Source organism: Borostomias antarcticus (genome assembly GCF_949987555.1).
Source record: "Borostomias antarcticus genome assembly, chromosome: 3".
NCBI lineage: Eukaryota > Metazoa > Chordata > Actinopteri > Stomiiformes > Stomiidae > Borostomias > Borostomias antarcticus.
Window position 1 is genome coordinate 27709117 of NC_140236.1, and position 23394 is coordinate 27732510.

Genomic DNA, 23394 nt, shown 5'->3' on the forward strand with positions numbered 1-23394 from the left:
ACTACACTGAGAAGCAGAGGGCGCGAGACCTGCCTGACTGAAGAGGTGAGGAGGAGTCAGAAGCCGAAGTGCTTATTATGCCGAGCGACAGGCGCATGGCTCACACAATAGGCTATATTTCTAAAAATATATACTATAATAGGCTTAGAAAACTATTCTAAAATTCTAAATGAATGTATATGTTTTCCTAATGGAGAATTCAAAACAACTCATTAGCTACTCTTGTTTAGTAGTGAATTAAAATGTTAACTGAAACTTAAATACAATTTAACTGAACATGTTTAATCTCGAACTGATAAAACAGTAGGCTTATGGTTAACAGTATAATATGTTAATCCTGTGCGCTATCTGGGGAAGTTGCTTAGCAGATTGTCTTTAGTGCCACCCAATGGTTAATTCATAAAAAACAGCATGGCCGTACATCTTCATTTCAGCTCTATTTATTTATTTAAGTTATATCAATTCATCAAATATGTTCTTATCAAAACATCCTGCACAGGTGAAGCAGCCCTGGTATACTGACAAAATTAACTCAAGGCTGGGAAAAAAAACTCATGATGCCTCATTAATAAGGAATAGTCAGAATATCTAGTTAGCATATTATAGCCTCTCACCACACTGTTTCATCACCAATAATTTACAAAAATAGCAAGCTCACTCCTGTGCTGTATTGGAGACTTCAATAAAATAAAATAAAAATCACATTCTTCATTATCGGCCAGTCTCACAAACACCCAACACCATTAACCCTTTCTCGCTGGGTGCATGTCAAAATAAAATATAATTGAACAATTGCAGCTTTCTTTAGGATGATCATATAATATTGTCTAGCGTAGCAGTATGCAGAATCCGATGAACAGGCTTTATATTGTTTAATGGTTTGAAGACCAGGTGTTCAATTCAAGACAGGAAGTCAGGTTATTGATGTCCCTCCACAGCCCTGCTGCTCTATCCTGTCCTCTGCTGCCACAGGCAGGATAAGGTGGGAAATGCGGCTCCACAGTCCACTAAACTTGTCCAGGTCCATCCTGTCGAAGGCGGCCGGGTGGCCCGAGGAGAGGAACTTGGCCTGGAGGTGGTCGTCCACCATCTCCTCCACAGCGCTCAGACCCAGGTGGGTGGGGACCTCGTCCTCCCTCGCCAGCAGCACGGTGAAGATCAGCGAGGCCTGCTTGTAGGCGGCGTTCTCATGGTCGCAGTAGCGGTAGAAGATGATGGTGGAGCTCGGAGGAAGCTCCTCGAAGCGGTGGATGACGGCCACAGGCTTGTCCCCCCCGAAGGCGCCGCGCAGCTGGTCGTCGATGTCCAGCTTGACCTGGTTGCTGTCCTGGCCGGCCTTGCTGGCCCCGTCGATGTGGAGGATGGAGCCGTTGAGGGCGGAAGAGAAGGCGGAGGCCAGGTGCTGGGCCAGACAGTGCAGAGTCTTCTCAGCCTTGCGGCCGGCGGTCAAGATCAGGCTGACCGGCTCTGTGGGCTGGGCGGTCAGGAGGTGCCTCTCCAGGTGGATCCTGCTCCTCCTCCACAGCTCAAGCCGCTGGCTGGGGAACTGGGCCTTCGTTCTCTCCATCTCCTTGAGGAAGATATCGACCCGTGGAACCTCCACGTGTTCAGGTGGAGACTGACTAAACAAGCTTGACACTATGACGGCCAGTAGAAGACCCAGCAAACCCAAAAGCATGAACGATGACCCACCTATGGAGAATACACGAGGCAGTAGTTACTTACGTTGTTTCAACCTGATCCGCATATTAAACAGTAGCAAGCAGCCCCAGCTAACTAGCTCTGTTCGCTGTTTACTCAGTTAACATAACTTGAATTAACAAATAGGCTTGTACAGTGCATCCAGAAAGTATTCACATCCAATCACTTTTTCCGTATTTTATTATGTTAAACACTTATTCTAAAAGACTGAGTTAATTTTTCTTCTCAAAAATCTACACACAGTACCCCATAATGACAAAGCGAAAACGGCTTTTAGAAAAATATACAAATTTAGAATTGTCAAAGCTTGTTAATCCAGTATTACATAAGTATTCACACCCATAACTTTGATACGATACTGTATTTAGACCGTATTGAACAAAACTCACGTGATTTCTCCTGGTTGAGGGCTTGTAGCTCTGCAGACGGATGCTCTGTCTCCTCATGTTCCGGGGCTGTGGAGGTGGAGAGGAGGGGATCAGGAGTCTGGTCTGAAGGCTCCTCATGTTCCGGGGCCGTGGAGGTGGAGAGGAGGGGATCAGGAGTCTGGTCTGAAGGCTCCTCTGGTGGCTGGATGAGTTGTTGTTCCTCCTTTTTCACTGAGCCACAGAGGAACAAGAACAGAGCAAGAACACAGTAAGACAGGATGAAGGAAATCATGGGACAGTAGCCTAGATTGTGAAATCTGAGTAGCCTCTCCTTCTATATCAGTGTCCAGGATCTAGGCCTGTAATAATTATTACATAATCGCCAAACCGCAATTTTATGACATAAACAACTATTTTTTCGAACAGAACAAACTTTTTTTTTATATGAATAAATTTGCTAACGTTTAGGCCAAGCACTAACAGTGTACTATTTCATAATGGTTGCAGTTCCAGACAGTGGCCGTTGTGCATGATAGGTTCTAGAAGCCAGATAATTTACTAGGTTATAGCTCTCTCTCTCTCTTCCTCTCTCTCTGCCTCTCTCTCTTCCTCTCTCTCTTCCTCTCTCTCTCTCTCACTCAGTCACTCACTTAAATGATTGGCCTTTGTTGAAGTGTTAAAAAAACACATCAAGAATCACAGCAAGAATAAGCCTGCTGTAGTTCCCCTGTGTGTTTTTAACATATAAAACGCCGTTGCTCAAGAACCCTTCTGGTACCTAGAACCCTCCCACCGGGCCTGCTTTGCTAGCACACCCCCCTATAAAAAGAAAAAAAAATCACTAAAAGTCACGCAGGTGCATTAGGTCCTCCACTCAACGTACAAACAAAAACTTTTGGGGGACGATTATATTGTTAATCGCTATTATTTCTGAGACAATTAATCGTCTAGCAAAATAAAAATTGTTACAGCCCTACCAGGATCACTTGAATAATGTCAGGGTCTACTTTCTCCCCAATACCTTGAGACTCAGGTTCAGATGATGTCACTGTGACTTGTTCCTCTTGCACTGCGAATTGGAGATGATACAGAGGTTGTGTAATCAGTTGCAATCAAACCTTGACATGCTATGTAGAATTCTGATAATACATTCAGCAATCTAGTCCAAAAATACCTTATCCTGTAATCACCATAAAAGTCAGATTAGCTGCAAAACTTGTAGAACAGTAGTAGATTTGAAGTATGGGTGCAGTCCTACCCTCTCCGGTCCCACTGTGCTGCTGGTCTGTGGTCTGGGGGTCCTCATTAGGTCCGTCTTCATGTTGATTCCCTGGAGCTGCAAACAAATCATTCAGCTGAGTCAGACTACTATTATCAAACGCAGGGAGGCAATCTGAACTTGTTAATAGGCTACCGGTCAACTAAACATTTACCATATTTAGACAGTATTGAACAACACTCACTTGAGGAGCTGGTCTCCTGTGATTTCTCCTGGTTGAGGGCTTGTGGCTCTGCAGACGGATGCTCTGTCTCCTCATGTTCCGGGGCTGTGGAGGTGGAGAGGAGGGGATCAGGAGTCTGGTCTGAAGGCTCCTCATGTTCCGGGACTGTGGAGGTGGAGAGGAGGGGATCAGGAGTCTGGTCTGAAGGCTCCTCTGGTGGCTGGATGAGTTGTTGCTCCTCCTTTTTCACTGAGCCACAGAGGAACAAGAACAGAGCAAGAACACAGTAAGACAGGATGAAGGAAATCATGGGACAGTAGCCTAGATTGTGAAATCTGAGTAGCCTCGTGTCCAGGATCACTTGGATAATGTCAGGGTCTACTTTCTCCCCAATACCTTGAGACTCAGGTTCAAATGATGTTACTGTGACTTGTTCCTCTTGCACTGTGGATTGGAGATGATACAGAGGTTGTGTAATCAGTTGCAATCAAACCTTGACATGCTATGTAGAATTCTGATAATACATTCAGCAATCTGGTCCTTGCCGAGAATAATTAGTGAGTCATTAGCTAATGACAGCCATGAAACCCATCTACCTTCCAGCCTCTGGAGGCTAACGTCTGCCTCTTCCATTCCGGTGAACAAGGGGCGCCTCACTCACAGTGAATCATTGGATTGTAAATGCTGTAAAGAAAGAATGTAATTTAGCTGTCATTATAACTATTACATATACAGTGTAGTAAACCATGGGTTTCCCTGGATTTCTGAGAGGCTTGGGTGGCGAGGTCCTGGCACTGGTGTGGAGGGTGAGAACACTAGCACCCCCCCAAGGAAATTGAGTGTAATTTCACACAAGTCTGAGCATTGAAGAAGAATAAGTAGCAATAATTGTTTGATGTGTGGAGCAAAGCAGGTCTGTGAGCTTCAATAATGTTTAGTTGGGGGAGGGGAAGAGCCCTTTCCACTAGCCCAGAGAACAGAGAGATAAGACCCTGAAGGGGGAGGTCTTAGGCCTGGGTTACACAAGCTCGTTTCCCCTCCCTTTACGGGTCTTTGGATCTCGTTTGCACCTCGCAGTCACACGACCACAGCGTTTGTGTTGCCAAAACCCGTGAAGTTTCGAGAACACTGCAAGGGGTATTCCAAGGGGGATTCCACCCTCATGTGAGCTGGCAAAGGCCATCTCGTTTTGATAACGATGGCGCACGTTCTGCCACTGTACACTTAAATTATAACACAACATCATTTTACAGCCCAGAATGTGATTGTCGGATTGTTGGATTCGAGCACTGTGCTGGAATTGCTTGGTCTAAATACTCTTGTTCGACCAAGATTCTAGTCGAATCACAGCTTGTTAGACAAAATATAGGCTATATGCTACAGTATGTAACATTAATAAAATAGACTGCATGCTTCCTAATTATATGGTTTGATGACTGATTTGCTTCCTTATCATATTCATTATAATAGTCAAAATGCAATTTCCAAAGACAACTGTATTCTGCAGAAGGCAGCATTATATAATATAGACCAAGTGCAATCTCCAAACATACAATATAAGACTTGTCTAGTTTTTAGTCTCAGACTATACCATTTTGCAAAGACTGGGATCATGCAGGTCATTTGGATGAAGACTAAAAACTTCTGATAATATTAAACATGTTTAATTTTACCAGAGCCTCAAGAGGAGAAAAAGACTGATTTAAGACTAGGATTGGATTGCTACCCAACTTGACATCTTTTGTCATCAAAAGACTATTATCCTTGAATATAACAACAACAACTTATGCTGAGTAACAAAGTAGGGGTACTAGTTAATCCTACTAACGAATAGGATCACCCTAATTTGGAAATGTAGGCAGATTGACCAAGATTTCCTATGGTTGAAGACAGGCAGGCATAAATAAATGCATTCGAAACGTTTAGGAAGTTATAATTTTCATAAATAACTGTCAGGGTCTGTTTACAACCGGCACGCGAATGCCCAGTGTAGCGAATGGTGCTGTGATAAGCGTGTCCATGTGAAGTCGATAACTTCTGGAGACGCACCTCGATGTCGTTCTCGTTTCGTTTCGGTTCTCATCTCGACGTCATATAACCCAGGCCTTAAGATGAGGTCATTTTGTCTGAAGTTGTACTCTGATATTCTTGCTCTGGAGATCTGACATAGCCTACCTTGTGAGCTCACGATAAAATAATGTAAATGTGCAATGATTATATTTACTAGATTTCCATTTAGTTATATATGCATAGTTATATATGGGTAGAGTTGTTACAGGCAGGAAACCCCTGTAACTGTAAAAGCTAACAAGCTAAGCTAGCAAGACATTTAGCTATTATCGTAGATGGCGAAACTAGGCAATGTTAGTAGAACAATAACACTTACTAAACCTCCTCGGATAAATTCAAATCTGCAATGAGCCCCTGTCCCCGACATGGAGGTCCCCGACAGCTCTCTCTAGTCTAGAATGTAGCTAGCTGGCTATGTAGCCAGCTGACTAGATCAGTGTGAACCTTGGATGTAGGCGTGAACTACCATGGTGTGTGAACCTTGCCTCAAGAACAAAACTCTTTCCGGTAGCGTTCTTTCGAGGAATTTCAAAATAAAGGTAAAAGATAAAAACATGTTATTCTTACAATAACTGTGTTATTCTGCGAAAACAAAGTATGGTCGCCGTGAAAAACACAGACTCACAAAATTATACGAAATACAATTACAGAAACAAATTAAATAATCCATCAAAACTAATTATAATTCAATCATTCAGTCTCAATTAGTGAGGCTACACAGATTGTGCCTTTAAGTGTGTGGGTGAAAATTATTGAGGAGGGTGTGGATTTGGAATACGTAATAACATTGTCCATGTTGGTTTGGGATATCTTTACCTATAGCCTTCATTCATATGAACCGGGGTTTGAAAATGTTGCTGGTTCTGGAATACAATTAGTGAGGCTGTTTAAACTACAAATTGTGTCCCGTTCACATGAGGTGAAATTGATTTGTAATAATGTTATTGTCCACACAAGCATACATGGACATAGAACACAGGGGTACAATTAATTATAAAACAACACTTGCTACTGTACATCTTTTCTGCAGCCTATATAGAGTAGAAAGTGTATTTGCCTTGTGTAACAAGTACAGGCACAGGTACATTGGAATTCTTGGGAGTTGTAGGGGGTGTGTCAGCGCGGGCAGGGGAGCGGGATTGAGAGACTGGTCAGCTGTTGGCTGTTGAGCTTGCGGACAGCGTCAGGACAGAAGCAGTTGTGGAACCTCTCCTTTGTGGTCCTGATGCTCAGCCATCTTCCGTCTCTCTGGCGAGATGGTGTGAACAGCTGGTAGCTGGGGTGGTTGGTGTCTTTTGTGATGGAGATGGCCTTCCTGCGGCAGCGTTGGCTGTAGAGATCCTCTAGGCTGGGAGCTCCACACTGATGATCTTCGGCACTGTCTTCATCCCCCTCTGGATGGTATTCCTGTCGTGGGCGGTGGTGTTGCCGTACCAGGCTGTGATGCCTCCAGTCAGGACACTTTCAATGATGTTGTGGTAGAAGTTCACAGTGTTTGTGTGCTCATGCCCCATCTCTGCAGGCACCTCAGAAAGTAGAGGCGTTGTTGTGTCTTCTTTAGGAAGGCTTTTGGCTTGTGTTTTGTGTCGAGGTCAGGTTATTAGAGATCTGCATCCCAAGGAATTTGAAGTGGATGAACTCCATATTGACCTTATAGTTATACAGTAGGCTATTTATGACATCAAGACATTTTTCCAGTTACATGTTCCGCAGTGTAATTCCAAAACACTATAGCAGGAGTAATAACTTTATTCTTTGTTACATAAGTGTGTAACCCATATTATATTACAATCTATCCCATTTGTAAGTTTGTACGTAAAATAACGAGTATGGTTTATGAAAACATGCAAGCCAATTAGGGAGTTTCCCCAAATCAGAACAGATACCTGCAAGAGTAAAATAGTTTATGGAATGCCAAGAGGGGACACTTAGGTACATTTTTGAAACCAGCCTGAAGAGAGCACTCGCAGTACAACCATTGTAAACTAGCAGGAATGGCTCTGAGACTTGCTTCATGTTGATGTGGTTTTAATCGGTCCTGTACACAGAAAGGCATCACATCAGCCATTTACAGATGGACAAGACAGTCCCAGGCAACACTGCCGTCTCTTCTTTGAAACATAAGATACGTACGTAAGGTACGTACTATCACATACATGTAAAAAATAATGTAATGTAATAGTTTATTTATTAGGTTTGTGTGTGTTTTTCAGGTCATGGTTGTCACTGTGCCAGCTCTGACTCTGTAGTTTGAGTGTGAATACCGGGCTGTGGCTTCTGGTCTGATGTTCAAAAACACTCAGACAGGACCAACTGTGAGGACACCTTCCTGCTGCAGGTCAGAACACACACCTCCCAGGAGAGTAACCAGGTCCTCATCAACACTGAGCTGGTCAGGGACGAGCACAGCTCTGCTAGGGAGATTTATGATGGTGGAGCTGCCGGTGACCAGGTGGAGGAGCCAATGGACCGGTGCCAATGGACTGACAACCTGGGCGTTCATTGTGAGGTAGCTTTGGTACCGCTGTACTTTTAGGAAACTTTGATTGAGAAGTTACTCAAGATTTTTTTTACACCATACACAGTATAGGCATTACAATGATAAAAACACAAACACGTAAAACACAATTTGTTTTATTACTCATCAAGAAGAGCCAACTGACTGTTCCATCACCCCCCTAGTAAACCTGAGAGTGTGAATCTGGGTGGTCAGGGAGTGCTCAGCTGATCCAGGACCAGCTATCCAGGATATCAGGAGAGAGGAGTGGCATGTCTGGACAATTATGACTAAAGATTACCCCCATGAGGATCCTCTACAGCAGGGCTATTCAGCTCAGCCCTGTGGGAGGAAAAACGTTGTATCTCTCTCTCAGCCAAACCAGAAGCGAAACAGAACATTTCTCAAAATCAGTCATCAATAAAACAAACATGTATAAGTGCAGCTTTCTTGTAAGATAGGATGTTTAAGAACTGTATTGTCCATTACATTTAAATGTAATGGAAATTTGTCTTTGGCACTCTGGCAACACAGTATAAAATGGACAAAAAAAAATGAAGTGCATAAAAAACAAACATTAAATGAATCTATACAGTGTTCTGTGTTCCTGGGCTTTGGGAGGGGGGGTTATGGTATTATAGTATGTCCTTGTTTAGAATGGCCACAGCAGAGGGCACAAATGGATTCTTGCATCCATTATTCCTGGCTAGTGGGACATTGAGTCTCCTGCCAGATGGCAGCGGCTGGTATGATGGGTGAAGGGGGTGGATGGCATCATTATAGATTTGGTTTGCTTTTTTTGTTGTGGGCTGATTGTATAGGTTCTGGAGTTGCAGTTGTTTGTGCCCGGTGATCTTGCTGGCCTGGTTGACCACCAGTCAGCTTGTTCCTGTGTCTGAGAGGTTCCCATACCAGGAGACGATGTTGAAGGTGACCTGACTGAGTGACCGAGTCGTAGCCTAGTCATAGGTGACCGAGTGAATAGGCTTGCTGTGTGACTTGTGTGACCTGCAGACCTGTGACCTGTAGACCATGGTCGGGGTGTGTTTGCTCACCTTGAAGAACCCCAGTTTCCTGAGGAGAGAGAGACGCTAATATGCCTTTTTATAGATGTAGTCTGCGCTGGTCTGAAAGGTGAGTTCATTGTCAGTGATTGTTCCCAGGTATTTAAAGTGAGTGGCCCGTTCCACTTCTTGCCCCTTCATGATGTCAGGCTTGAAGGCCCTATGCTGCTCCCATCCTACCTCCCAGACACAGCTCCTTGGTATTCCTGAAGATGGCTAGTCTAGCCAAGTTATACCTTGTATGTAAATATGGGTATGAACATTGATGAAATAAAAGTGTAGCTGGGATGTAAATATGGTATAAACATTGATGAAATAGAAGTATAGGTATGTAAATATGTGTGTGAACATAGATTTCAATATGAAACAAGAATTTCTGTGGAAATTAAATTCAGTGAAAAAGGGAAGACCTTGTGTCAAGTTTTACCTTTTGTAAACCTGTGTGGATGTAGCTGTATCAGTCTATATTGAATGAGTAACTGTGCAGATTTAATTGTATATTGGGGCGGCTGTGGCTCAGGAGGTAGAGTGGGCCGTCCAATGATCGCAGGGTCGGCAGTTTGAATCCCGGCTCCTCCAGACGACATGTCGAAGTGTTCTTGGGCGAGATACTGAACCCCAAATTGCGTCCAATGAGCAGGCTAGCACCTTGCATGGCAGCTGCAGCCATTGGTGTGTGTATGCGTAAATGGGTGACTGAGAGGCCTTCATTGTAAAGAGCTTTGGATAAAAGCACTATAGAGTCCATTTATCATACATTACATTACAGTCATTTAGCAGACGCTTTTATCCAAAGCGACTAACAATAATTGCATTTAACGTAGGACGAGCCAATGTACTACTACTTGCCAGAACTCACAAGTGCATTTTCTTTCTAAAACAAGTGACTAAGAGCATAATCTAGTGCTGAAGGCAAAGTGCAAGAATAGCAATCTAAAGTACAGTGCAATATAATATAATACAATAAGTGTTATTGTTGTTGTTATTGTTGTGTTACTGATGTTGTAGAGCATGAATCTGCAGGAATGTGTGACGGATGTGACATGTGCGGAAAACGACAGTTGGTCATCCGGGGTCACACCCAGATTCCTTGCAGTCCGAGTCGGGGTCACCACTGTGTCTTCAATGGTGATGGCCAGGTCCCGGTGCGGGCAGCCCTTCCCCGGGAGGAACAGCAGCTCAGTCTTGTCCAGATTGAGCTTGAGGTGATGTGTCGTCATCCACTCCGAGATGTCAGCCAAGCACCCAGCTATGCGTGCATACTGTAATGAAGATTAAATATAAAGAGTGAGATCGTAATAGTGGGACTACCTGATGATTTAATATTTATTAAACGCAAGTGTCAACATGAAAAAGTGAGTTCATGACACTGACAGCTAACAGTGCAGCACAGGGTTGTGCAATCAACTTAACAGTCCAAAATGGCGGCAGCCGGGCTCAGCAGTGTATTGGTTCCATAGCAGACTCAATAGTGTACCATGGAGGTATAGTAGTGTACCCTCTTGGTTTTCCACACTCTTTGGTAAAACAAATGAGCGGAAGAACAATGCGTCTCTTGCTTCCGGTGCTCACGTGTGTACTATCAAACCTCTTCCCCTTCATTCTAGGAAATGCGAATACTTTTCGTGTTGCTAACGTGCGGCAGCTAAACATTAAATTGGTGGTTGCTCTATATTTTACAGTGCCGCCATGGATTCTGAGGTTTTACACGGTTTTGCCCGACCAACGACGAGGAGATTAACAAGATCATCAGCAAAAGGTTTTTAGCACTAACTAGTCGCTTGGCCTCTCTCGTTGCGTTGTCTTAACGTAGCTGCTCCCTAGTTTAACTAGTAGTTGGCTAACGTTAACGCTTACGTTAGCTAACATTATCCAGCTAACTGCAATGAACTACCATCATTTATAGCTAGTGTCACTTAGCTATCTATCTAGCCAATTTGTTAGCTATCTGATTAACTAACCAATTCGTGACCTTTCGTCATGTCAACTTATTTTCAGTAACGTTAAAGTCGCACTGAAATGAAAAAAACATTCTGTCCCATTTTGGTTCACATAATTGGTCATAGTGTTCACCTATTCAACGATGTATGTCAAAATATTTACAAAATTCTACTTTCGTTGTAATCTTATATCAAAGTATATAATTTCTTACTTCTTGGAAAACGGTAGGTCACGTGCAATGACGACAACAGGTACCTTCGATTTTAGGCCAATAATCTCACGACATCCACCCGTCAATCAACGCTATCCTTCTATCGAATCTGTCTAAAGTTCTTAAAACCCGTCCACTTGTCAATGTTCCAATCAAATTCCTCTAAACATATGTCCCACCCTCATAGCTTGTTTGCGTCGGAAATACGTCAAACTACGGAAGTTAGATGATTTCGTCCGTTTCAGTCATACATCTATGGTTTCAGAGCGACTTTAACGTTAACTGCTTGATTTTGTGATAGGCTCTACAGTGCAACCATCCTAAGCTCGCGAGATCATGATGGTTGTAAAATGATATGATATTTGTGGCACCGCTGGCTAATAGTCCCTTTATAATCCCATGCATTAGCTGTAAACGTTGGGCCGACACCCAGAGGTCCACTCAAGAGGACAAGAAGGGGAGCAGAGAACAAAATGCCACCCTCAGCCGTCAACGGCGCCAAAGACACGGAGAACGACTCGGAGGACGATGATGGTGACTCTTAAGCCTTTTTTCTATGAAGGTATTTTTGGTGCAAAAGTGCTGAACACCTGTAACAGTGGAATTGTAGTCGTAGAAAAATAGTCACACGCGTATCAGTAAATTCAAAGGCACAGAGAAAAGTTGCACACTTGTCGGAGTAAATTTGTAGTCAAAGAGAAAAGTTGCACACTTGTAGGAGTAAATTCGTAGTCACAGAGACACGTTGCACACTTGTAGGATTTATTTACTCTCTCATACAAACACAACAACAAATCAGCAGCTAAGGGTACACGCATTTATGTCTGTGGGTACACAAATGACTTTTGGCGCTAAATGACATGTGTACAAGGGCTCCGTTGATTGGCCAATCTCTGACCAGTGCCCCGCCCCTGAGACAGTTGGTGCAAAAGTCATTTGTGTACCCACAGACATAAATGCATGTACCCTTAGCTGCTGATTTGTTGTTGTGTTTGTATGAGAGAGTAAATAAATCCTACAAGTGTGCAACGTTTCTCTGTGACTACGAATTTACTCCTACAAGTGTGCAACTTTTCTCTGTGACTTTGAATTTACTGATACGCATGTGTGACTATTTTTCTACGACTACAATTCCACTGTTACAGGTGTTCAGCACTTTTGCACCAAAAATACCTTCATATTTTTCACGCATTAGGTCCTACAACTGTGGTGTTAGTAGGTTTAACAGGACACCCAATGCTACGTTGCCTCCTAGTGGCGAACCGGGGCATGCTGTAAACAGTAGAGATGGGATTTATGGCTCTTTGAAGGGAGCCGGATCTTGAGGATCCGTTCCTTTCAAAGAGCCGTTCAAAAGACTGGCTCATTTTTATATTTATTTATTTTTAAGAAGCCAGCCTTGGGGTGACCCATTTTATCTGGGAAATAATCACTGGGAGGAACGATAGGGTAATATTTGGATCAGAATCATTCAAACCTACAATATATATTCTATTGGTGGGATATTCTGAAATAATGATTAGGCTATAATTTCATTTTGGTAGTGGCTTGTGTGGACATTTGCGCTAAACATTCCACAGGGTGGCCCCACATGCCTCTGCTTTGACAGCAAGATAATTTTTGGGGGGATTTACCCTTTGTATAAAACGTGTTTGTGTGTAAATAAACCTGACTTAGGTTATTCACGCACAGTGAAGTAGTCGGGAGGAGCTTGAGTGAAAAAAGAACGGCTCCCACAACTGTGAATCGGTTCCCATCGTTCGTTTTAAAGAGCCATTTAAAAGAATCGGATCGTTCGCGAGTCAGGCTTCGAGAGAACACACTGTGGACATCGGTTCATTATTACTCATTAAGTTTAGGATACTTTGGTTTATTGAGCGAGAAGAAGTTTTAGTCGAGATAACCGGAGAGAACTCACAGAAATTTTAGTGAGATTAGATTACAGGTCACGTTTGAAGTCCAAGTTCATTAGCCTAGCTAACGCGCCAATAGTAGCTAGCTAGCGAGTCTCGTTGTTGAGCACGCAGAAATGGATCGGTTCCAAGTTCCCCCACCACCCAAGTTCGACTTCACAAAGCCAGAAGAGTGGCCCAAGTGGATTTGAAGGTTTGAGAGGTTCAGGATCGCATCGGGTTTAGAACTACAAGCAGATGAGAATCAAGTGAACACTTTAATCTATACTATGGGGGATGAGGCGGAAGATATGGTGACCTCACTTCGTATGTCGGAGGAAGAGACGAGCGTGTACAGCCCTGTCAAAGAGAAGCTAGATGGATATTTAGTCGTCAGGAGAAATATCTTTGAGCGAGCAAAATTCAACCAGAGACAACAGGAACAAGGAGAGACGTTTGACGGTTTCATAACCGCACTTTACTGTTTGTCAGAGCATTGCGGCTACGGACAGCTGCACGACGAAATGGTCCTCGACAGACTTGTTGTAGGCTTGCGTGACAAAAGGCTGTCGGAGCAACTTCAACTGGACCCGGAGCTGACGTTGGAGAAAGCGGTAACCCGCGTGCCTCAGAGCGAAGTCGTGAAAAAGCAACAAGACCCGTTGCAGAGTAACTTCAAGGCTGATGCTACAAACGTGGACAGTGTTCAAACAAAACAGAAGCTTAACAAAGGTTAAGCAAGACAACAGAGATGGCGGGCTAGAACAAATGACAAAAGCTGTTATCAGAATCAGACACAGCCAGGTGATCATACACGGTGCAAGTGGTGTGGTAGGACACCAGCACACAGTAAAAGTCAGTGCCCAGCTAAAGATGCAGCATGCAACCAGTGTAAAAGAAAGGGACACTATGCAAAAGTGTGCAGGTCAGGAACGGTTAGTGAAGTAAACACAGCAGTTGATGAAATAGAATTTCTAGGCTCAGTCAGCTCAGAAGCAGCAGATAGTACACCCTGGCTAATCAAACTAAAGGTAAATGACCACGCAGCTGTATTCAAAATAGACACAGGGGCAGACGTAACGGTGCTGTCAGAAGAAGTGTTTCAGAAGGGGCCATTTCCAGAGCTAGAGAGGGCAAAGAGAGTGCTGCAGGGTCCAGGTCAGCCTCCAGTCACAGTGAAGGGGAAGTTCACAGCTACCATAGGAACGGACAGTAAGAGCACCACACAGGAAGTCTATGTAGTTCCAGGTCTGAAGTTTATCTTACTGGGACGTCCAGCTATCCAGGCACTAGGCTTAGTTGCCAGGGTAGATGCCGTGTCACTGGACTCTGTGGAGAGAGTCAAACAGAAGTTTCCTACACTGTTCGAAGGGTTAGGCAAGCTGGAGGGAGAATACAAAATTGAGCTGAAAGCAGATGCCAAGCCATTCTCCATATCAACTCCACGACGAATCCCTTTGCCTCTCATGTCCAAAGTAAAACAGGAACTCACTCGCATGGAAGAGCTGGGTGTAATCTCGAGGGTTGAGCAACCCACGGACTGGTGCGCCGGAATGGTTACTGTGCCAAAGCCGGGCAGAGAGGAGGTGTGCATCTGTGTAGACCTGACCAAACTGAATCAGTCAGTCAAGAGGGAAAGACACATGCTCCCGTCAGTCCAACACACACTTGGACAGCTAGAGGGCGCCAATGTTTTCTCAAAAATTGATGCGAACTCAGGATTTTGGCAGATTCCCCTTGCCAAGGAGTCTGTCCTCCTCACAACATTCCTCACACCTTTCGGGAGGTTCTGCTTTAACCACCTCTGCTTTGGCATATTGTCTGCACCCGAACACTACCAGATGAGAATGTCCCAGATACTGGAGGGTCTCGACGGCGTCCTGTGCCAAATGGACGACGTGCTTGTGTACGGAGACACACAGGCACAGCACGACACACGACTGCTTGCGGTGCTGGGGAGGCTGCAGGAGGCAGGTGTCACGCTGAGAGGTGAGAAATGTGAGTTCTCCAAAGACTGTGTCAAATTTCTCGGACAGATCATAGATGCGGCTGGCGTGAGAGCAGACCCTACCAATGTAAGAGCAGTTAGAGACATGGAGGAGCCCACAGACGTGGGTGGAGTGAGACGGTTCCTGGGAATGGTGAATCACCTTGGAAAGTACTTACCTCATCTGGCAGAAAAGACGCAGCCGCTCCGGGACCTGTTAAAGAAGCAGAATGTGTATCAGTGGGGCCATGATCAACAGAAAGCATTCAACAGCATCAAGGAGGAGCTGAGCACGCCACCAGGGCTGGCGCTCTACAACGCAAAAGCGGAGACAGTCGTCTCAGCTGATGCATCATCATTTGGACTGGGAGCCGTGCTACTCCAGAGACAAGAGGACGGCCAGCTCAAGCCAGTCACGTATGGCTCCAGAGCACTCACTGACACTGAGAAAAGATACGCACAAATTGAAAAAGAGGCCTTAGCCATTACATGGGCGTGTGAGCGATTCTCTGACTTCCTGGTGGGGATCACGTTCCATGTTGAAACGGACCACAAGCCTCTGGTTCCGTTACTAGGATCCAAAAGCCTGGACGAGCTCCCGCCGCGAATCCAGAGACTCAGGATGAGGCTGATGGCTTTCTGCTACTCCATCTCTCATGTGGCAGGCAAGAAGTTTGCCACGGCAGATGTGCTGTCAAGGGCACCGTTGAGAGAGAGCAGCTGGAGCATGAGGAGGAGGTGAACCTGTATGTAAACATGGTTATGTCAACCCTGCCAGCCACAGAAAAAAGGCTACAGGAAATAAGAACATCAAGAACGAGATTAAATAGTGATCCAAGTGAAAAAGTACTGTGTTGAGGGCTGGCCAGATAGACACCCAATAGATCGAATGATCCTCCCGTATGCACAGTTCGCTGGAGAGCTAACAGTTGAGAATGGACTACTACTAAAGTAGAAGGCTTGTCATCCCCAGGCTGCTACAAACAGATGTCCTACAGAAGCTGCACGTAGGGCACCAAGGGATAGCGAAGTGCCGTGAGAGAGCTAAACGGTCCGTCTGGTGGCCGGGACTGTCTGCACAGCTTCAGAAAGTGGTTGAGAACTGCGACTCGTGCAAAGGAGAGAAACAACCCCAAAGAGCCGCTATTGCCAACAGACTTCCCAGACAGACCATGGGCAAAGGTCGGTGCTGACTTGTTTCAGTGGACCAGTATCTATTAGTAGTAGACTACTTTTCCCGTTTCATAGAGATAGCTAAACTCACATCCACAACCTCAGCAGCAGTAGTGGAACATCAAGTCCATCTTTGCCAGGCATGGCATAGCATCTGAAGTCATGACAGGTAACGGTCCCCATTTCTCATCTGCATGTTTCAGTCAGTTTGCAGCACAGTGGGGGTTCACACACACTACGTCGAGCCCCAGGTATGCTCAGAGCAATGGAGAGGCAGAGTGTGCCGTGCGGACGGTGAAAGGTCTCCTCCAGAAGGAAAAGGATCCTTACCTAGCACTTATGGCTTACAGAGCCACGCCTCTCGCCAACGGGTACAGTCCAGCAGAACTTCTCATGGGCCGACGGCTCAGGACAACAGTTCCAGTCACCTTATCATCCCTGAACCCAGGTTGGACTGACATGACATAAAACTCAAAGAAGAGGAACAGAACAAGAGACAGAGCTGGAACTTCAAAAAAAGACACAGAGCTCACAATCTCTCCAGTCTGATACCAGGTGTCCATGTCTGGGTCAAGGACACAAAAGAGAAGGGGACAGTGATGAGACAGGCATACATCATTGACACTCCTAGAGGGATCCTGCGTCGCAACCAGAACCACCTCGTCACAACGCCGGTAGCTCCAGTGGCGCAGACCATCCTACCCGTGCCAGTACAACTTACTGGTCAGCCAGAGAGTCCAAATCATGCAGAGCAGGGGCCAGCTCAGCCACGCAGTCCTGAGCCTCTGATAGGCTACCCGCAAGAGAGAGACGACCTCCAGAGGACCTGAAGGACTTTGTGGTTAAATAGCAGGTACCCCTGGTAAAACTGAGTGACTCCTATGGGGCAGAATAAATCCCCTCACTCAGTTGAAGGAATGGGCAGTCTACCCCACCTGCCTCTTAGTTTAGTGTAACCAAGTGCTTACCGTTATGAAAGTACACTGTTTGGGTAATAGCAGTTCTGCTAGAATAAAAGGACATATCAAGAGTTTATTTTGTCATTTGCAAAGTGCAACAGTTCGATTGTGAACAGTTTTTAGGTTACAAAGTAACATAAATACAGTAAACATTGAGGTTGTCTTACAGTATTTACTGGGTCTGACAGGTTGTAGATTAGACCAAGCCTATATAACTTTGTTGTTGATATTGAGAATATCTATCAGTACAGTACTGATCCAAGAAAGGGGGATGTGGTGTGAGTAGGTTTAACAGGACACCCAATGTTATGTTGACTCCTAGTGGGGAGACGGGGCATGCTGTAAACAGGGAGTTGAAGTCAGGCTTTGAGAGAACATCGGTTCATTATTACTCATTAAGTTTAGGCCAACCTAACGCTACAATAACAGTGTTAACCATCTTTGTCCCACTTGTTTTCTCAACTCAAGAGTCGCCCAGCAAGAAGAATAAATTGGAAGTCGGAGAGGTGGAGGATGGCAGTGGTGATGAGATGGATGTCCAGGACACAGATGAAGATCACAATTTGGAGCAGCACGAGGATGAGGAGATGAGTGCGGAAGAGGATTCTCATCCCTTTGCTTCTCAAGAGAAACGTGAGACATTCACTCCAAGTCCAACATTAAATGTTCTGCATACTAGGTTTGCTGTTATGACATGTCTGCTTGTTGTCCTGGGACAGGTTCCTTTGGTAAACCTCTGATGAGGGATATGAACCTACCCAAGACAGTTGCAGTCAATTCCTTGGAGATTGCAGATACAAGGCCAAACCTGGGAAGACGTAGGACCACTCGTGCAGGGGATCAAGACCCAGAGCCGCTGAAAACCAAGAGAGGTACAACTTCAATTATAACTCAACCTCAATAATAAACAGGGTACCCGCAGGGCCTTAAAAGTATTAAAAAGCATTGAATTTAATATTCTCAAAAGCAGGCCTTAAAAGTATTGAATTTTGTTTACAAAGGTACAAATTGTTCTCCTTTCATAGGATTAAACAAATACCATAACTTCATAAATAGCTGTCGGTGTGACTGATATTACAGCAGTGGCCTACAGGTAGCCTACTGTTTATGGCAGTGGCCTACAGGTAGCCTACTGTTTACATCAGTGTACATGTTGACCGTGGAGTGTGAGCGACTTGGTCAGTCAGTTGTTAGGCAATGAGCCGAGTAGCTAGACCAACATTTTTATTTTCTTTTTTAAAGATATTTTTTAAGGCATTTCTGCTTTATTAGGATAGGACAGTGTTAGGACAGACAGGAAAGGTGGGAGAGAGAGGGGAAGATATGCAGCTAAGAGCGTGGGCCGAATTCGAACCCACTCCGCTGCGGTAAGGACCAGCCTTTACATGGTACGCGCCCCAACCCATTGAGCTACCGGGGCGCCCCAGCTAGACGAAATTTGGTGATGGTATGTTTTCTTGTTGCTCCCACATGCGAAAGTAGCCGCGATAGAAACATTGTTTTGAATATTGCAATAAGCCACCTCTGCCCGGAGAGTTGGCGAGATGATTGGTGCTGTACCGGGTGTGTAGAGCCACAATGGGCCTGCTGGTTCACAGGCAGCACGGACCATGCGGCTGTATTGAAAGCACTGCTCCTAGCAACAGCCGCTGCATTGGTTTGCTGCTGTTGGTGAAGAGTTTTGCAGTGCACAGAGCCTACTAGTTCCTACCTAGCCTACAGTAGGTGCCTGCTGCTGTCACCACCAAGCAGTCTAGGGCTCATACAGAGCCGGAACAGAGGCACGGAGAGGTGTGTGGGTGCTGGATACGACAAATACACACATCTTTCATTTTATTAGAATATACACACACCTCAGTCACAAAGCTATTGTATATTTAAATATGAATCTGAGTATAATAAAAAAAATAAAAAAAATTAAGTACTTGGTAAATAATTATTTTCAAGGGCCTAATATCCATACAGATTTTCCATTATATCCTTCATACATTTGCCAGTATGGCTGTGAAGTTGGAATTAAATTGAATTCTAAGTGGTATTAAAAATTTCTTAAAAAGTCTTAAATTTAACTTGTAGAACCCTGGGTATGACCCTGTTAAAGACTGATATGATTGAAAGATCAAACTGATTTCTTGCGTTTTGGGTTCCTTTTTTTCCATGGGTCTAATGTCAGTCGAACTTTCTAGAAGAAGTGTTGTTGGCTCCAACAAGGCTGCCACCCAACACAGACTGCAAGAGAACCAATGTGAGGTTCTGACCTTCAAGAGCTGCAGCATGTCAGACTACAGGAAGAAGATGGAGGGTGAAGTCAACAGGACAGGTAATGTTTGTCATCGATGTCTGTGGCAAATACAATAGGCCTGTACTTATATTATTAGCAGGATTGGTGATCTATTTCTCAAATGCAATATGATGAAAGGAAAATGACTAATACTGCTTGTTTCCCCTGTTTAGGTCTTCCCAGGCCAGACCAACGATACCCTACCTCAGAAGTATCTTATACAACACATCGGGTTCTGCCCCCAAAACCAGCCACTCAACTCCGTAAGCAAGGTATTGGAAAGGAAAGCAAGGTACTCCGAAAGCAAAGTGCTTTATTGAGGAAGTGTGTGTTTGAATAGTGACATTGCTCTAATACCCATTTTTCTTTTTTTTCTTTTTAGATAAAACCAAATCAGCAGTTAAAAAGCAAAGTTCTGGGTCATCCTCTAGAGGTAAATTTGTGCACTGTCACTGAACTGTACATTTTCATAGTGTATGTTTCTGGACTTATACTTCCTCTTTCCTTTCAGGGTGCATATGGAGGCTGTGTAAGGTGGTTCTGGTTCTGTTGTCCTCAGCTGTGTTGGGTCTCCTGGCCTACCAGAACCTTCTAGTGCTCCATGCAGGTGATGGAGGGCACCCAACCAGGCTCACAAACCCAGCGAACTTTCAGGCTCAGCTATCGATGCTGGAGGCCAATTTCCCCAGCCAGCGGCCCGATCTGTGGAGGAGGAGCAGGATCCACCTGGAGAGGCACCTCCTGACCGCCCAGCCCACAGAGCCGGTCAGCCTGATCTTGACCGCCGGCCGCAAGGCAGAGAAGACTCTGCACTGTCTGGCCCAGCACCTGGCCTCCGCCTTCTCCTCCGCCCTCAACGGCTCCATCCTCCACATCGACGGGGCCAGCAAGGCCGGCCAGGACAGCAACCAGGTCAAGCTGGACATCGACGACCAGCTGCGCGGCGCCTTCGGGGGGGACAAGCCTGTGGCCGTCATCCACCGCTTCGAGGAGCTTCCTCCGAGCTCCACCATCATCTTCTACCGCTACTGCGACCATGAGAACGCCGCCTACAAGCACGTTTTCCTGGCCTTCACCGTGCTGCTCCCCCAGGAGGAGCTGGGAGAGGAGCTGGACCTGAAGGAGGTAGAGGAGCTGGTGCAGGACTATGTCAAGGACAGGTTTGTGGGCTCTAGCAGCTCAGATAGCGAGGCCTCCTTTAACAGGATGGACACTGACAAGCTGAGTGGACTGTGGAGCCGCATCTCCCACCTCGTCCTGCCGGTGGCAGCAGAGGAGAGGATAGAGCAGACCGGGTGTACGGACTGAACTGAATGGCAAGTCAAGATAGAGGTCAGAGACCAGGACCACACTTCTCCACATGAACATCTCCTTCAGTGATTGGACTCCATGCCTGAGATGGTGTAGTAGTTCAAATTGTCTGTTCTGAGTCTGTGTGGTTCGGCTCCACAGATGAACCTAGAGGTGGAACCTTTAGAGGTTGTGTGTGCTTTCAGAGATGTATACTGCCTGACTACAAGCATTCGGTCCAATGATTGGGTCAATTATCTTTTGGGCTATTCTGATCATTTCACAGTAGTCGCTTTTATAGTAAAGAAGTGTCTAAAAGAGTGTTTCCCAGGTGTGATGGGTTGTTATTCCAGATGAAAATATAGAGATGTACAGCATTCATTTTATATAAAATCTATAATGTCTATAGCTATTACTTTTTTGTATTGTACTGAACAAGACATTATTAGCACTGTTTTAAAAGGTTCTTTAAGGGACTGCACTTAAATATATATATATATATATATTTTGTATATCCCTGAATCTTTGGTCCACGTATTGACAAGATTAAACAAAATTTTCAGTGTTCAAGATAATACTTCATTTGCTCTCATCACGTGTGTACATTACTGGTATGAAAAGTTTGCACTAATTGTTTTTAATTTTATGTTTTAATCTTACCAGCTCACCCCAAGGATTGGACGGGAGTACAAAGCAGTTTGAAGCTGCATTAGGTTTGTATCTGCTTGTGTTTTATTTCCTGAATTAAAAGTAATATTAAACCGATATGTTACTGCTTTTTTCTTTCTGTTGAACATATACTAGACATGTCTAGAACACTGCAAGAATCAGATCTAAGTTGTATAGCTTGGGCAAATTGTAGTGAAAGGTTTGTCTGATTGTGCCTTAAGGAGTACGTCATTAGCAAGATGGCATTTGATATGTTGTTTATCATATGTATATAGCAACTGTGTTGCTATATGAATTACTTGACCCAACTGTCTAATCTTAAGAACAGCACATTTTTCAAGACTGTATATATAGTTCTATACATTACTTACTTTGCAATATAAATCTTTTCAAGTTTTTTTCTTAAGCTTAAACTCTCTTCATATTTGAGTTTCTTACTATTGCTTTTATATACTTTTTTTCAACTTTGTTTATTGGGCAAAGTCAAGCAAACACATCCTAGTTATTGCAATAACTTCCTTAAACTTATTCTACAGTAAATATGAGTCCAAGTCTAGTACTGTGTACATTTTGCATTTATATTTTAAAAACAAAGTGTTTGTGGTTGTTTTAAGTCTGAATAAAGATTGTGTTAATTATTGTTTATGAATGGCCATGTAACTAATGATGGGATGGCTTTCCCTTTATTTATCTTCCACTAGAGTAGGCTATTGACAACATTTTGACACGCAGTAGTGTCCTCACCACTAGCTAGAAACAAAGGAAAAGGCACAAAGTGAAAGCTCACACTCGCGCTTAAATCAAGTAACATGAATGTGTCTCTGCGGACGTGGTGTGTGTAGAATCACTTAGACAGGTGATAGTGAGACACAGGGAACGCCATGAGTATGATTCAATCAACTGCTTTATTCCCAGCCCAAACCTATCTTATATAGACGTAGAGCTCCCCCTAGTGGTGCCTACTATTAACTACCACAACATCCCCCTTTCTCACAGGACGCTTTTTGTTAAAGGAACATTAACATGCTATCTGGGATATCTTGGATATAAAACAATGCTGGAACTTGTATAAAACAAAAACAATATAACCCAACTCAATGTAGGTCTATACTGTACAACCCAACATCAAACATTTCACTTATTTTTTTCTTCCAACAAATAATCACAACAGCAACAATCAAATAATGCTCTCCTCCATCTTTGTCTCTTGGGGGGGGGGGGGTGGGGGTAGACTGCCCCAGTCCCTCCACTGAATGAGGGGGTTATTCTGCCCCTTTAACCACTCAGTGTCTCATCAATCAGTCACAAAGTCCTGCAGGTGTCTTGGAGGACCACGCTGTCTGACCGGATACCTCCGGACGGGCTCTGTCTGTGGACGGGGTGGGGTCCCACGAGAGGTGGGTGAGGAGTCCGGGGAAGCATCTCTGGCTGACGTCATTGCCGCCCGCAAGTTGTCAGAATGGTCAGTAGATGGCTCAGGCGCTGGTGTCGCCACTAGGTGACTTCTGTTCCTCCGTACGGTCCCTCTAGGTGTGTCAAGCAGGTAGGATCTGGGTGTCCCCGTTTCCTGAAGTACTGTTACTTTTTCTTTAGTGTCCTTCACCCACACATGTTCGCCTGGTTCAAGGTGGGGTAGGTCGCGTGCTCTGTGACGTCTGTTAAAGTTCCTCCATTGGTTCTGTCTGCTTGTTTGTTCTCTTCCCTTTAGTTCCTGAAGATCAGGCCATCTGGGATATAGCTGTGCCGGGACGACTGGGACGGGTGTGCGGACCTTCCGACCCATGAGAAGTTCTGCAGGGCTGTATCCATTTGCTAACGGGGTTGCGCGGTAGGCCATTAAGGCCAGGTA

At 44.7% G+C, this 23394-nt stretch overlaps 2 protein-coding genes across 2 annotated transcripts; one reads left to right on the forward strand and one right to left on the reverse strand.

Moving 5' to 3' along the window:
• Positions 1 to 439: 439 nt before the first annotated feature.
• Positions 440 to 6025, reverse strand: LOC311307078 (torsin-1A-interacting protein 2-like). The gene is made up of 8 exons (XM_084435835.1): positions 5898 to 6025; positions 4108 to 4195; positions 3908 to 3955; positions 3533 to 3760; positions 3328 to 3405; positions 3091 to 3138; positions 2091 to 2300; positions 440 to 1692 (listed from the first exon to the last, which is right to left on the reverse strand). The coding sequence occupies exons 2-8, from the start codon at positions 4142 to 4144 to the stop codon at positions 914 to 916; spliced, it is 1428 nt and encodes a 475-aa protein (XP_084291961.1). The 5' UTR covers positions 4145 to 4195; positions 5898 to 6025; the 3' UTR covers positions 440 to 913.
• A 4719-nt stretch (positions 6026 to 10744) lies between these two features.
• LOC311329909 (uncharacterized protein) lies at positions 10745 to 22188 on the forward strand. Its single transcript, XM_084461861.1, has 8 exons — positions 10745 to 10901; positions 11703 to 11828; positions 17774 to 17938; positions 18025 to 18177; positions 19479 to 19625; positions 19760 to 19858; positions 19969 to 20019; positions 20098 to 22188. The coding sequence occupies exons 1-8, from the start codon at positions 10832 to 10834 to the stop codon at positions 20892 to 20894; spliced, it is 1608 nt and encodes a 535-aa protein (XP_084317987.1). The 5' UTR covers positions 10745 to 10831; the 3' UTR covers positions 20895 to 22188.
• The last annotated feature ends 1206 nt before the right edge of the window (positions 22189 to 23394 follow it).